We start from the raw sequence: 14,562 nt of genomic DNA, 5'->3' as shown, positions 1-14,562 counted from the left end.
GGTGCTGAAAGGAACAGCGCAGGGGCGAGAATTAGTGTGGCTTAAGAGCGGAAGGGTGGAACGCAAGACTTGATCTTAAAATATCACTTGCTTGGCCAGTTTTGTTCGGGGCACCTAAGCATAAAAAGGCTACAGTTCTTATGCGAGGGATGCTGCGAAGGTACAACGCTACTACGCGACATAAAATTGTCTAATTTGAAGGGTAGTTTGTACAAACTAATGTGTGGATGCATGCCAATCCACGGGTCGTAAATTTTACCTTTCGCATCGTCGACATGCAACTGTCCCTCTAGGGGATTTAATTGAAACATTTCTGACATTTCCGATCGTTCATTACCGAAATAAACTTCTAATTGAGGTCTCTGCATTCACTGCCCAGTTTGGGCACCTGTTGAATATTCCAGCATGTAGATGATCGCAACTGGACGGAGGACGGGTTTTGTTCACCTAAAAGACATTCTTGACGTGCGCCCGTTACCAGTGACATACTGTTTCCCGGCTCCCGATCAACGGTGGTGTGTACGATCGTGCGATATGACTCATTAGGCGGTGAATTATTGAGTCCGCGGTAGCAGCTAAGTTCTGTCATCAGTCATCAAGAATGGTCTGGAGCACCGACACTAACACACGCACATGGAAATCAAACATGTCTACCCTCTGCTCACGAACCGAATTGAAGAAAGACGTACAGCACACGCAACGCTCCAGAGTGGGTGCAATGAATATTCATGAAGGTGCTTTTGAAAGATCTTTCTTGTATTTCTATTTCTACCCTCGCTTTGCAAAAGCTCATCACACATCGTGAAGCAATTTTTGCGCCTTTAACATTTCCGACACTGTTTACACTGTTGTGTGTTCTCTGACGAAGGTGACTTAGTTCTTGAAGGTGCTACGTGAACGAGGAATGCATCAGTATGTTGTGGAATAGCTAAAGCACTACCTCGATATGGTTATAATCTTGCAGGTAACTGTCTCCTGTTTAGATGACGAAGATGATGAAGATGATGGAGAAGCTCCTTCATTGCGACATGTCAATTCTGATTCGAAGATAGAGATCAAAACCATGTCATGTTGTCACTCGGAATTAATATCTCGCATTCCCCACAGTGAAACCATTAAAGCCCGGCGCACCAATCGGGCCAAAATAAATTGTTCCTTTTTACCATTTTCTTCGCATTATAGTTGCCATGCAAAAAGCGATGTGCAAAAAACACCAAAAACCACCAAATCCTTCTTCACTCATCAATCATATCGAGAAAATGACAGAAAAGCTATCACATTTCGCGTGTGGAGCGACATTTTCTTTATTTTTCTTCGCCCCGCTGTTTGGCAATCATCAAAGTTCAACGAACCAAAACGACCACTCAGTTGGCTGGGCAAAGTAACGCATTCTCATGTATTTTAACGTCTTTATTGCCACTTGTAGCTCTTGAAATTGGAGTAAGATAAAAGGAGAAGAGTGGTAAAAGGTGAAAATGAGTTCGGTTCTAATCCACGTACCGCACAGGTGGGTTTATTACAGATTGGCTTTTTTTCTTGTTTCCACTCTGAAAGAACTCATTCATTTGCCCACCTCAAGGCGATTGTGTGGGAAGAATTTATTTGCCACTTATAGCTGTTAAGGTGTGGCAGCTGTTCTGATTTGGTGATGAAAATTAATATTTTATTCGGTCAATAGGTTAAAACGCTTTCCAATGCTCTCGGACTCTAATCTGGATAGACAAAAGGCGAAAGATCCACACCGTTACCACTAAACCAACGGGTCACTCGATTACCCGAAACCAACACCATACTATAAACAATCAATCGAGTGACACCGAAGAGGACGGGGAGCAGTTGCCATGACAACTAAAAGTAATGGATTTCTATTAATTGGACACCTTCTACACAATGTTCACAATCAATAAATCCTTCCTCGCCTCGGCACATTAAGCGGCAAAGCAAACTCATACAACCCCCCAACCGATGTGACATGCAACGACAATGAGCCAGTTTGTTCTTCCCCTCTTTCGCTTGTTATCATCGGGACCCCAGGCAGCATCCCGAAAGCCAATTTACTGCCCGCATGTAGCAATTATTTCCCGACCTGTTTTCTACCAGTTATGGTACCACAGGCGGCGGCTTACTTTAAACCTGTGTACGGTGTTTCTTTAATTGATGGTGGCCGAAACGAGCCGCTCCGTTTCGCCTGTGGTTCGCTTCTGGCCGCATCCGTTTGGGGCAGATAGACACGGAACAGCTGGGAACCATTGTCCAATAGTTGGTCCAATACCGCTCATACGCATCCTGGCGCAAAAGGCATTCCAGATCTCTAACAACCGTGCGTGTGTTTGGCAAAGATATTGCTGGAAGCGAATCAATACGGGCGGGAACCGTCTTCTACCGGGCGGCTTATCTTGTTGCTCTAAAAAAAGCGAAAGGTCGTGGCTGGTCTGGTGCCTTCGTCTTGTGCCTACTATCGGCGACAGCTCGAAACTCCTAAGTGGAAGTCCCCGAACGAACCGTAGCACATAAGAAAACAAGAACAAACAGTGCTCTCTATCACAAACCTCCCCCCAGAACTCGCTGGCTCGGAGGATCGACCAGCGGGAAGATCGAGAGTAGAACCCCATCTTCAGCGTTTCCGTTCGCTTGCGCTTCTCGCTTCGTCCACGGTCCTTCTGGTCCTGCTTCGTTAGCCACACCTTGCCCCGATTCCAGCCCCACACAGGGGGGGGAACACACAAATTGGGGATAAGAATGCGAAACCCGTGCCTGAGATCGAACATTGGCACAGACACACACCGCAAGGCGAAACACGCATGGAATGATGATGGCCATATAAAAAGGCTGTCACACGCGTCGCTCGACGGTTATTGTTTTCGTGGTCGCGGGAACGCAAGCTTCAAGATTTAGCGTCATTCGATACGCGTTGATCGATCGTACACCCGGCGTAGGAACGGTACGCATTTCGCTTCATCGGTGCTTGAACAGTGCAGTGTGGCTAATTTACTAGTGTGTACTGGCGTGCTTTCGTGATCTGGCGAGAAAGCACACCTGATAAGCCTATCGGTGTGAAAGAAAAAGTTAATTAACTTAAAAGCCTTCCGTTCCGGTGCATACAGCAGGGGGACTTCGTGTGTGCGTGTGCGTTTAGTGCGACAACAATCATGGATAAATTGATACAAGTTCTAACCATCCTCTCGGTACGTGCAACCTTTTCCAGAAATGCGTGAACATGCGCCATAATTTTGCAGTGGGCACCGAAACGAATGAAATCGTACAATCGTTATCGGATTTTTTGTTGCGTGTTTTATTTCGGAGTTGGAAATTGGATATCGAATGCCGCGATAGTAAGGATGAGCTGAGCTGAACCGTAGGGGAAGTAAATGTCACGCCGCTAGTAAATGGTTCGTGTGGCCTTGGCTCCAGGAATTAAAATCGAAATTCTCCTTTTTTCGCGTTTTTCATATCGTTGGCCGGTCGTTCCGTTTTTTTTTCTGTTGGTTGAGGTGCTGAAAAGTGGAAATATAAATTCTGGGCACGAATTTTGCGCTTCGGGCCCAAAGTTGGTCGACGCCAAGTCGGGAAGTGATTTAGGGGGATTGAAGTTTTACGGGCTTTTATATAAGGGGTGATACTGTTTTATGGCTGATGTATTTTGATGTGATGAAAAAAGTGTACTAGGAACACTTAAAATAGTTATGTATTACTACCGAGTTATGTATTTCAAGCTTTTCTCTAGAGTGATTTTAAAGAGTGAGAATTGTATGTTGTTAATGACATATTTAATCGATTTTATTTATTTAAATTATATGATCATCATATCCAGCTTGCATTTTTTTATTTAAATGATCTTATCTTAACCACTTGTTATTACCTCAGATTACCTCACCTTCTGACGTTATGTCATATAACTTACTAGACTAGCTGTTTTTTTCATGTAATAGTGTAGATGAATAAGTGATAAAAATGGAACACGATCCATGACCTTGGTATCATATATGGACCTTTGGTATTCATATACAATTAAAAGGCGGAAACAACATACTTAGACCTATTGACCTATAACAAATCGCCTCAGTTTGAATGCTTCATAAAGTTCTTACATGTTTGACACACTTGAACTTTACTGTTCAAATCGCACATAACATTTTGATCTTCAAGATCTTCAAGCCGGTTACACGCGCGTTCTATAGTTCTGTAATTTATGAGGATGCAAATTTTCTCCTTCGTACACGTCTGTTTGATAAAATGTGAACTTTTGAGTCTAAAAAAGCAAGAGTTCCCAAAAACCAAAGGTAATATTCTAACCTTTCTAAACATCAGCTGCTGTCAATCCTCACTCAGCACCGTCAAAACATCAACAAGGCCACCAAATGCATCCTTTTGCTGGCTTATGTTGGCCGCACTTCTGCATGCTCATAAATTCTAAGGCTTACCGGATCGGCTCAGATTGCACACCCACCGCAATCATATTTACAATCGGTCTGCTAATGTCGTTAACCTTTAGCTAAACATTTGTGATCGGATGCACAGATCGAAGGGGCGTGCTTCCCAACTGTCAAACAAGTTCCGAGGTGTCCAAAAATAGGGTAGCGTTGTGTGATGTGTGATGTTGCTATATGGCCAAAGTTGGAGACGAATCGTGCAGTTCAGCGATCGTGGCGAGTCCAGCTTTGCCAATCGACTGCCAGGCTTCCCAAGTGGTGAGATATGTTGTGTTCTTCTTCGTTGGACAGAACATTGCTTCATACCGCCACAGCGAATGTCTTCCCAAAACTGCTCTAAATGTCACGGTGGGAACAGTTAGTCTCGGCAATATCCTACCGGTCCAGTCGGTGTTATTGTAGTGCGGGAACAGGTTCAATCTTAGCGTCAGGAATTCGTTCAACATTCTAAGCAACTAAATGCTAATGTACGAGGACGAAAATGGTGTTAATACAGCACGGTTGGTTCAAGGTTATGGCGCACTGGAAACCCGTTCCTACCAGGAGCGAGTCCGATCCCGGGATGAAGTCAGGATGGGTTCCCATTCGGGTTCCCTCCTGTTTTCCAGAACCTGTTGCCGCCGGGAATGAGCTTTTCACATAGTTGTCTGCTGTAAAGAGTTCAGTGACCGGCCAGCCTGTGTGGGCAAACGATCGACTGCACTAATTTATGCAAAACTTATCGGCTTTGATGACCATCTTTGGGTGCGGGTGCGTACGCCTATTGGTGACCAGATGGTTTATGGGACGATTGTATGTATAAGGCAGCTTTTTTTAAAATGTTTTCTAACTGTCTCTTTTGTCTGGTATGCGAATCTGGTATTCTAGCGGACTAGAAGTCCTGGAGAACTGTTGGCAACTTAACGCAATATGATTTCGTTCTATAATCGATGACGAAATTTGTCGCTCAACTAGCAGCCATCGATGAACTTTCGATGTTTACCGCCAAACATATCCCCACGGTGACCGTTCCACCCGGACCAGCGTCCGTCGAGCAAACATTTAATAACCAAACGTCAAGTGTTTGAGCGTTGGGACGCCGCAACGCCGCAGGCAGCATGGCCGTAAATTTGTTCTCCTGCCCATTGTTTGCCCTAGCTGCGGCTGGACGTTTGTTTATCTGTTCAGCTTAGCAGTGATACGATTTCCCCAAGCCATCAAGACTTATGGCAGTCATAGGCAAACAGCACATAAATCAAGGCCATCCGGCAACTAATGACGACAACTTAGCGATAATGGTACGGATGGTCGCTTGAGGGGCGAAACGGGAAGGAAAAAGTGTCCCAACTCCCTCTCAAACTAGGATCGTGACAAGATCGTTCCGAAACGGAAGAATGTAATAATCCAAAATAGCTGTTACTCACCGAAACAAAACAACACAATAATAAAAAAACCCCGCGGGGAAGATTTGGAATTGCCAAATAAAATACAGTTGATTCGCATGAAATATTTATGAGCTCCATTGTAAGGGAGGCTCCATCCAGGAGACAACGTTGGTGATTCATCTCTCAGGTGCTGTCTGGAAGGACGACACTGGAAATACCCAGCGTGCGTGCCAACATTAGAATTAAGTTCCCCAAATGTCAAATGCTGGCACGGAGGGGGCTACTGAGCTGTCAATTCACCGAATTGAAGAGAAAACCCCCCAGCTCGAGAGAATCACTTTCATGAACAATCTACAGTTTCAATCGCGGACGGGATGATTAAAGAACGCTCACGCAAACCCTAATCAATCACGCGTAGGTTGGATTCCCTGGGTTAATACTATTGTTTTATTTTCGTTCCCTGTGAATGATGCAAAAAATCATTCATTCATTGGTTGGTTCATTCTTTACCGCCAGTCAATTACCAGCTAAGATAAAGAGTCAATTTCGGTGATGAAATATTCATTCACGCACAGCGCAGCGCGCGCAACGTTATGAGCAATGTCTTTGCTTTAACGATGATTTGAATATTTCGCCAAACGGTTCAATGATGCTTATCGCTTTGATGAATGTTCTCTCAATAATGCATTAATCCTTCGACCGATCCTTCATCCGCTGCACGGTCAACTAAGCCTATGGCAACATCTTATTTTGCATAAAATGGAAACAATTTCAACGGCAAGCGAGAAAAATCTTTTGCTTGACCTTAATCTTCAGACGCTATTTGTTTTGCTTTCGGGCGGTGTTTGCTGACGCACAGGATTCTTGGTGTGTTTATTGATTTCCGGCTGTATCAAATGTATTGTTTTTTTATTTTGTGTTTTTTGTGTGACGTTTTTATTAAAGAAGAAGGTGAAAAAAGAGAGTGTTGTCCCATTTGCCCATTTGCAAAGCGACAATACCAAACCACTTCATTATGCAACTTTGTCACGCTTCGGTCGCACGTGCCCGTACTCTTCACTTAAGGCCAATCCCAACGCAGAGCGCCTGAGCCCTGCATTTCGCCCTCTTTCGCTGTCAAGGTGAATACAGGGCGCCGTTCACTGTCACTGGTTGCGTTCGCTTTTTGCTTTCCGTAGAGAGTGTCCCTTCCGTTGGTGGACGCAAAAATTGCACCGTGCGTCCGTTGGTGTCAGTCATATTGGGTCAGTAGTGCCGCACTAACTTACACTAACATAGCCAGATCGGTGCATTTTGCACCGCACCTGTTTCTGTCGCAAATAAATCTTTTGTTAGATTTTTGTAAAAAGAATGCGTTCGTACATTGCCGCACGTGCCGTACTGGAATGTGATTGTGATGGAGTGAAGAATGGAAGAAGGTATGTTGTCCTCTGACACGAACGCTTTCGACTGCTTTCGGAAGGAAATTTATTGGCATGAATGCTAAAATGGTTTATGTACAATGTTTCAAGATTTCACAGTGCTAATATAGAGTATATACTATAATAAATAGCTTACCAATATACATACTTACTACTACAACTTACTCCTATTACTTAAATTACTCTTTCCTTCTTTACTAGTTACTCTTTTCCCTACAATGTTAAAATTTCCGTATAACATTTCCTTAGAATAAAGTTATTTTGCTCAACTTTTGAATACATTACAACTATTCCTTCGCCTAGTGTAAGTTGTTTTGTTGATTTTAAACTGCAGTTATATTAGTTTAAAGTGCAATATACATTCACCATTTTTTATTCATTCAGTTTGCAAAACGTTCTTAACAGCGTTTTTGAGTTCAAAATGGCTTGTCAAGTTTAAGTCCAGAAATTTTCAAATCTATTTAACCAAACTATCTAATTATTACCCTCTTAATTTGGAGTATTTTTTACGAAATGCAATTTTTTTTATATTATTGTGAGAACGGCCAGGCCGTATATCTTAAAATGCAAAGTTCATGTCATTATTTTAATATGTAAAAATACAAAATACAATTAAAATAAATAATATAAAGCGTATAATATTTAAATAATAATATAATATAAATATCGAAATATTTAGAAGAGCTTTAGGACAAATACAATTATTCAAATAATTAAAGATAATTCAAACATTCCGATAATTCAAAATACAATTTTCCGGCTTTGCATATTTTTCTGTTTTTTTGAATCATTATTGCAAGAGTTTTTGCAATAAACCAAGTTTTGAGGCATATCATAACTTTCATTTTGTCATCATTTAAGTCTTTCTACTGCTTAAAATTCTTGTTCCAAGAGAACTTATGCAGAGGAAGCAGCTGTGATCTCCATTTTAAATTCTGGGCATTATCTTTAGCAGAAATATGCCTGTAAACATCATTTGGATATATTTAACGCGTTATGAGTGAGGAATGGGTTAAGTTTTTAGACATCAATATAAAAGAGATTCGTCCTGGAGTTGGTGGTGGAATATTTTGCAACACTTGTCGTAATGATAATGTGAGACAAATGACAATTATGTAAAATTTTAAAGTAGCTTTCTTCAGCTTTGGAACAGTATTTCTAACTCTGTTTGTTTGTTTCAAATTGAGATGGAATAGAATATAATCAATTTTGAGTTAAAAGTGTTACTTGTATAATTATGGTCCCATGAGCTAGAGCAACAAATTCAGCGATGCTAATGAGCCCTTTTTATGAGCCAATTATGTCGAAGATGGACTCCTGGTCTGTGAAACCCGGCCCTGCTACCAAAAACAACCATGTCGCCGTCCGAACACAACATACGCATAACAAACAGCCATACGGTCCTAATGCGGTACAAATATTGTTACAATGATCCCCCCCATTATGTGATCAATCATACTCAATGATGACGATACACGTTGAAATACGATAACGCCATGTTCCGAAATTGAAACATCGCCACATTGTTATTCAGAACGTACGGCGCCACAAATTTCTTGCCAAAACCGATGCACATTATATTCACGAAACGAATCCTTCAATCGATTCCAGTGCGGTATAAATTGAAAAATTATGCCCCCCCGGGGGAGGGGAGATGTTATTTCGTTGTAACGAAATTTACATTTTTGTACCAAACTGGTCAACCGGGCAAAGCAAGGCCATCAGCAGTAGCAGCATCAGCAGCCAGTTGCATCGTACATTCGCAATGGATCATTTTGTCCTCTGCACACATTTACAGCGATTCCAAACGCGCGATGATTATGCATCATGGTTGAACGAATTTCCAACGAATTCTATCATTTACAAACGCCGACGAATGCTTCGAGAAATAAAAATTCACCACCAGTTACAATGCGGAACCGATATATAATTTCAATGCCACAGCGCAACGCCGAAATTTTCCGTTTTTATGATTACTATTTCATCCCTTTCTTTACGGCACCGGAATTGCCGTGTGGGGGGGGAAGCAGGGAGCAGTGGCAAGCACACCAGAAAGGTCATAAAAATATCGCCCAATCTATGGATCCACCCGTTCGTGCCAAACGCATTACAAAAGCCACTGTTGCTGCTGCGACAGAAGAGCCACGCATCGGTGCTGCTGCAGCATATATCTTGCGTGCGTCCGCTCGGTTTATTTTATCTTCGCACCACCAGTTGGCGGTGCGTCCCAACTCCTGGCTGCTGCTGGCAGTGTGTCAAAAGAGTTGGAATTTTTTGGCGCAAGAATAATGTCGCCAGACAAGCCACAAAGAGCAAAAAACAAATCCCCGCTGTCCCTAGCAACAGAAAAGCTGCTCGGGACCGAACGGGAAACGGGAACGACTAAACCACCGGCGTCGGATTGAAGGGATGACATTTATGTTTGAAATTTTCTACTTCCGTCACGCGGTGCTGTTTTCCGATTCTGTCAAAAGAAAAACTGTCGCTTTATCACTTTCTTCTCCGCGGCGTTGTCGTTTCCAGTTTCATGCTAATCGGTGCATTGTTTCGGACGCGCTCGGTTCCAGGGGTAATTGAATTACAAATCGGTCTGGTTTGATGCTAATGTGATGCCATTGTTTTTGCTTCTCTTTCTGAATTCCCACACACACACTCACAGCTGGTAACACCGTTGCTGCTTGCCCGACGCATCCAGCTCGTCAACATCAGCCCGGAAGAGGCGCAGAAGTACATCACGCAGCAAAGCCTGGACTTACGGTACGCGGCAAAGCTGGGCGAACATCCGCTCGGGTACACGCGCAACGTGCAGGATCCGGCCCTTGCCACCTTCTACTACAACGGTCGGCTTATCGACAACCCGGAGGACTACGTGGAGGAGGAGTACGAGGCGAAACAGTTCCATGGGCAGGTAGGAATGCGGTGCAAGCCACACACGAGCGATCGTCATTTGCACTAACAATTGCATTCATTTACTTGCGAATTATGCACAAGCCAACAAGACAACCATTGGACGAGCGAGATTTATCGCCTGTCCGAGAGGATTTTAAGGCAGACCTTCGTTCGGGTCTGGTGGACCCGTTGGAAGTCATATTTCGCAAAATAGTATTCGTTTGGCTTAATGCCACAAGGACGCATCGCTCAGTAAATCCTTGGAAGGCGCGATGGTCGGTTTTATGCGTTTTATTTCGGGGTGGTAAAATCCGTTTTTTTATGACTGAGGCTACAATAGGAAAGCAAATCACCAAATCAAGTAGTTTGTATTTGTATTATTTGCAAATTTAAGATAATAATATTCGGCCCCTTTTTGGGGCTGCTCTAAAAATCAACTTCTTCCTTCGATAAAAACCGGCATGTTCCAGCAATAAAATGTTTGAAAATTCAATTCAATTAAACTTCTGACAAATTCAGGCTGGTTTTATGTAACTTATCACAAAGCCTAAATCACAAAGCTAGTTGAAGTATTGGAATTTTGCGATCAACAACTTTGTATTTTTTTATATTTCGTTAGAACGGCCTATCTCGTATCGACTTATTTTACCACGTAGCCGGATAGTCAGTCCTTGCTACGGAGCATTGGTCCGGATGGGATTTTGGTCCGGTCCGTTCGTGTGAAGACCGGCTCCGCTACCATCATACCACCGGGCTGCCCCAGCAATTTTGTATTTGATGTGATTCTATTTCTGACAGCTAACAAATTACGAATTCTTCATACAACTATGATAACCTTCTTCGAGTAATGCCAATAGCCATAGACCTTAAAAATTAAAAGCAAAAAACCGAAGTACAAAAATTAAGTTCAACGAAAACTGGTCCAATTACAGTGTTGCCAAGTAGTTCTTCACTTCCTAAGCATTGGATGGTGGAGCAAAATGACTAATAGCCCTGTAACTGTTCGATATGAATTTAGTAATACTTTTGATCGATGACTTTAGCTAGTTAAAGAACCAAGAAGCAAACAATGTCAATAAGATCCCATCAGATGAATCGCATCATCCTCTTAATGTGTGCTCTTAAGTTTTAATTGATTATATCACTATTTTACTAAATTATTTTATTTTATTAGTTTTGTAATACCAAACACATCGTAATGCTCAATTTTTATCTGCTCCACCATTTTCCTCACACTAGGATGGGCTCGGTAGAGCTATGTTTGGCTACAGTGACCACAATCAGGCCCGCTTGGAAGCTCGCAACGCCAACGGTGAAGTCCGTGGCTCGTACCAGTACGTGAACCCGCTCGGCGAGGACGTGATCGTGCAGTACTGGTCCGATGGTCTCGGTTTCCACCAGATCGACAACCGTCCCGAGATACGCCTGCAGCCGGTAACCGAGACGCCAGAAGTGCGTGAGGCACGTCTCGCTCACATGAAGGCATGGGAGGAAGCGGCCAGTCTGGCCCGTGCTAATCCCGACGTTACGTCCGGCGGTGCCGATGAACCTTACCGGGCGGTACAAGCGAACACGGTAGAGGAGGACCCGGAGCATGACGAAATCCTGGCGGCCGTTTCCAACCAACACCAGAGTCTCATACGCTATCCGAGCCTACCCTACACGGACCACATTGCGCCGAATGTGGATGCGCTGCAAGATGAAGGTGTAGTGGTGGAAGCACTCGCACGCAGTGTGAAGAAACGCAACAACGAACAGCAGGACGAACAGACGGCTGGTAGCGAGGATGAACCAGTGTCGGCTAATCCGAAAGGGTTCTTCTACAGCTTTGACTACCCCGTCCAGCTGGTGGCGGAAAGTGCGGCCAAGAAGGCCGCCCGGGCAGGATTCGGCGAAAGTCCCCAGGAATCGGTGGTGGTCGAAACGAAGGCAACGAACGTCCCGAAAGCAGCGCCCGTGGATGATCGGGTATCGCTGAAGGCAGTGCTGAGTGGCGAAACGCTGGTCGATGCTGTTCATGATGCTCAAGTTTCACCGAAGCAAAAGCTGCAGACGGAACGTACCTAATCCGAAGCGACACTCGGATGCAACGTCACAAGAATAAATTGAAGAATGTCAACATAGACCAGAAACTGAAAACCACAAAAAATCATTGGGAGCAAACGAAACCGAAACGAGATCTCTGAACGAAATCCGGACAATAATGCTGTATGTATGTGTGCCACTATCGGTATGTCAATCAATCGAATTGTCAAACATAACCTAAACGAACAAATAAAACAAAAATGAATGATCGGGTGAAAAATAAACTCTTTTCTCGCGGTGGTTGCTTCATCCCCTGGCGCCGAAATGCTTTTCTTCTGCTTTATGTACCGAAATTATCTTCTTTTGCTTTCCAAACAGAACATTCTTAACGGCATGGCATTTAAATTGTTTCATCATACAAGATGAGCCTCAGCAAGACGGAAGTGGTAAAATAGCATCGGACGAACGGACGAACTTCTGCTGTTTGGCATTGTTTAACATTTACGAAAATAAACTCTACTCTTCTAATAACATATTATTAGCATCCGAACATCTTCTCGGTGGTCGCTCGCTTAATGCCATGTTACCACAAGCGAACTCCAAGCGATGCAACACTCATTAGTGGAAAATTGGAAATTGAATCTCATTTATCTCACCACCTCAACAGCGCTTCGGAGCAGTTCCTCTCTCCCGGGCATCCGAACGGTAGCATTATTAATGGACTGACTCAATCTAAATATCATTCCTGTGGTAAGAAGGCTACCCGCCAAACGGCCGGTAAGAGAAACTGAATGGAACTAAATGAAGAATCCGAAACAGGTTTATTATTTGATCATGATCACAGTCATAAAGATGGAAAAAAGAGAAGCATGCCAGGGCGCGTCGGTCAGGTCGTCAGGCAGATCTACCCGGTAGGTTAGCGGCGATTAATAAAACAAACTTGACTTATGACGATCGGCAAAACTACATCGACCCGGGTGCAGTCCGGGTGATCATGTTTCGGTGTACGCAAAAACTTGACGCTAAGCCGTCGTAAAAGTTTATTGCAGTGAGCGTAATACAGCGTGTCTGACATAAGCTCGTGCAGTGTGAATTTATTTATAGGTGGATTAAATTGTAGCTAAATATTAATAGGCAAGTTTTACCGATGTCGCATCATGTTTCATCAGTAGGAATGTTTATCGAAAAAATATGTTTTGCATGATTTGCATGTCATATTACAGATTTTTTACAGATTATCATGACCTGATGTGTTTATTAATTAATTAATGTTTTTGATTAAGTATACACAACAGCACTTCCTCAACAAGCTCAAGTTGTAGTTGTACCTGCTTAGCGGATAGCAATAACCTCGTATTTATGAATATATTTTGTTATTAGTTCATTTATTAATTTATTTTTTTGATTTACTAATTTATTCCGATAACAACCTCGTATTGAAATGTCTTTATAAAATTTGTAAAAGTTGTAAAAAACAAACTTAACACAACATTGTTGGTAATACGGCAAGAGCCGGCATGTTAGATGATATAAATAAATAATAAAAACCTCGTGTTTAGTTAACTCAATATTAGTCTATATTGACGAGCTGTTTAACCGTTGAAGTATTCTACAGAGAATTCGAATAAATCTGTGCTATTCCTAGAATTTTAAGCTATAATATTGGGGGCCTAACTCTGAATCATAAACAATGAGCCGCACCGTTCACTGCTAAAGCATATGTAACTGTCAATAGCTATTTTCAAATAAAAAGCAAGCTGTATACATTTTTAGGACGCTTTTTGTAGTCCGAACAAGAGCAAAAGAAATACTAGCTAACATGCGAAAAAATTAGAAAAACGTAGTTGTATAGTTGTCATGGAATACAACCTGCATGGGACGAGCAAATGGAAGAAGATTAAGGCTTCTGCTATAGCAAGCATAACATAGTTATTTTAGAGTTTTTTAGACCGCGAAGAGTATTTAAATATGGACCATTTTTCTAGAAAGAAATATCTGACGAGCAGGAACCATCACTCTGTCGGGTGCTGTCTGATTCATCGAAGCACCTCCTAAGACTCAGTGACTCAGACACTCTTCTTGACTCAGAAACTACTCTTTCAATTCTTGTATGAAAAATTGAGAATGTCTCTAGTTCAAAATCTTAAAGTGCCTGACAATACTAAAATTGTTAATAACTAATATCATTAATGTGACTTATTTTTCATGGTATAGGTGTTTTACATCCGTTTTCTAGTGTATATTTAATATCTAATTTAATATTAACAAATAAATGAGTTAGATGGATTGTATTACATCTTATTTGAATTTTTTATTAGTGAATAATAATTGTAATATACTTTCATCGAACCAGTTACAATAAAAGCTAATGGTAAAATTCATTTAAAATAAAATAGTAAATAAATAAAATAATATACCAAAAATTACAATTCT

General features: G+C 42.3%; 1 protein-coding gene across 1 annotated transcript; it reads left to right on the top strand.

The window, feature by feature from the left end:
- The first annotated feature begins 3,149 nt into the window (after positions 1-3,149).
- Positions 3,150-12,362, top strand: LOC128301817 (uncharacterized). Its single transcript, XM_053038450.1, has 3 exons — positions 3,150-3,185; positions 9,875-10,123; positions 11,344-12,362. Exons 1-3 carry the CDS (start codon positions 3,150-3,152, stop codon positions 12,169-12,171), a joined length of 1,113 nt encoding a protein of 370 aa, XP_052894410.1. The 3' UTR covers positions 12,172-12,362.
- The last annotated feature ends 2,200 nt before the right edge of the window (positions 12,363-14,562 follow it).

Source organism: Anopheles moucheti, chromosome 3 (genome assembly GCF_943734755.1).
Source record: "Anopheles moucheti chromosome 3, idAnoMoucSN_F20_07, whole genome shotgun sequence".
Lineage (NCBI taxonomy): Eukaryota > Metazoa > Arthropoda > Insecta > Diptera > Culicidae > Anopheles > Anopheles moucheti.
The sequence above is the reverse complement of the archived record's forward strand: the minus strand, read 5'-3'. Positions and strand labels throughout refer to the sequence as shown.

Bases quoted from the DNA above. Each gene is read 5' to 3' on its own strand.
- LOC128301817 (XM_053038450.1), top strand. From the start codon at position 3,150: ATGGATAAATTGATACAAGTTCTAACCATCCTCTCG. The intron at 3,186-9,874 runs GTACGTGCAACC...ACACACTCACAG, and splicing joins AAGTTCTAACCATCCTCTCG to CTGGTAACACCGTTGCTGCT. The intron at 10,124-11,343 runs GTAGGAATGCGG...TCCTCACACTAG, and splicing joins CGAAACAGTTCCATGGGCAG to GATGGGCTCGGTAGAGCTAT.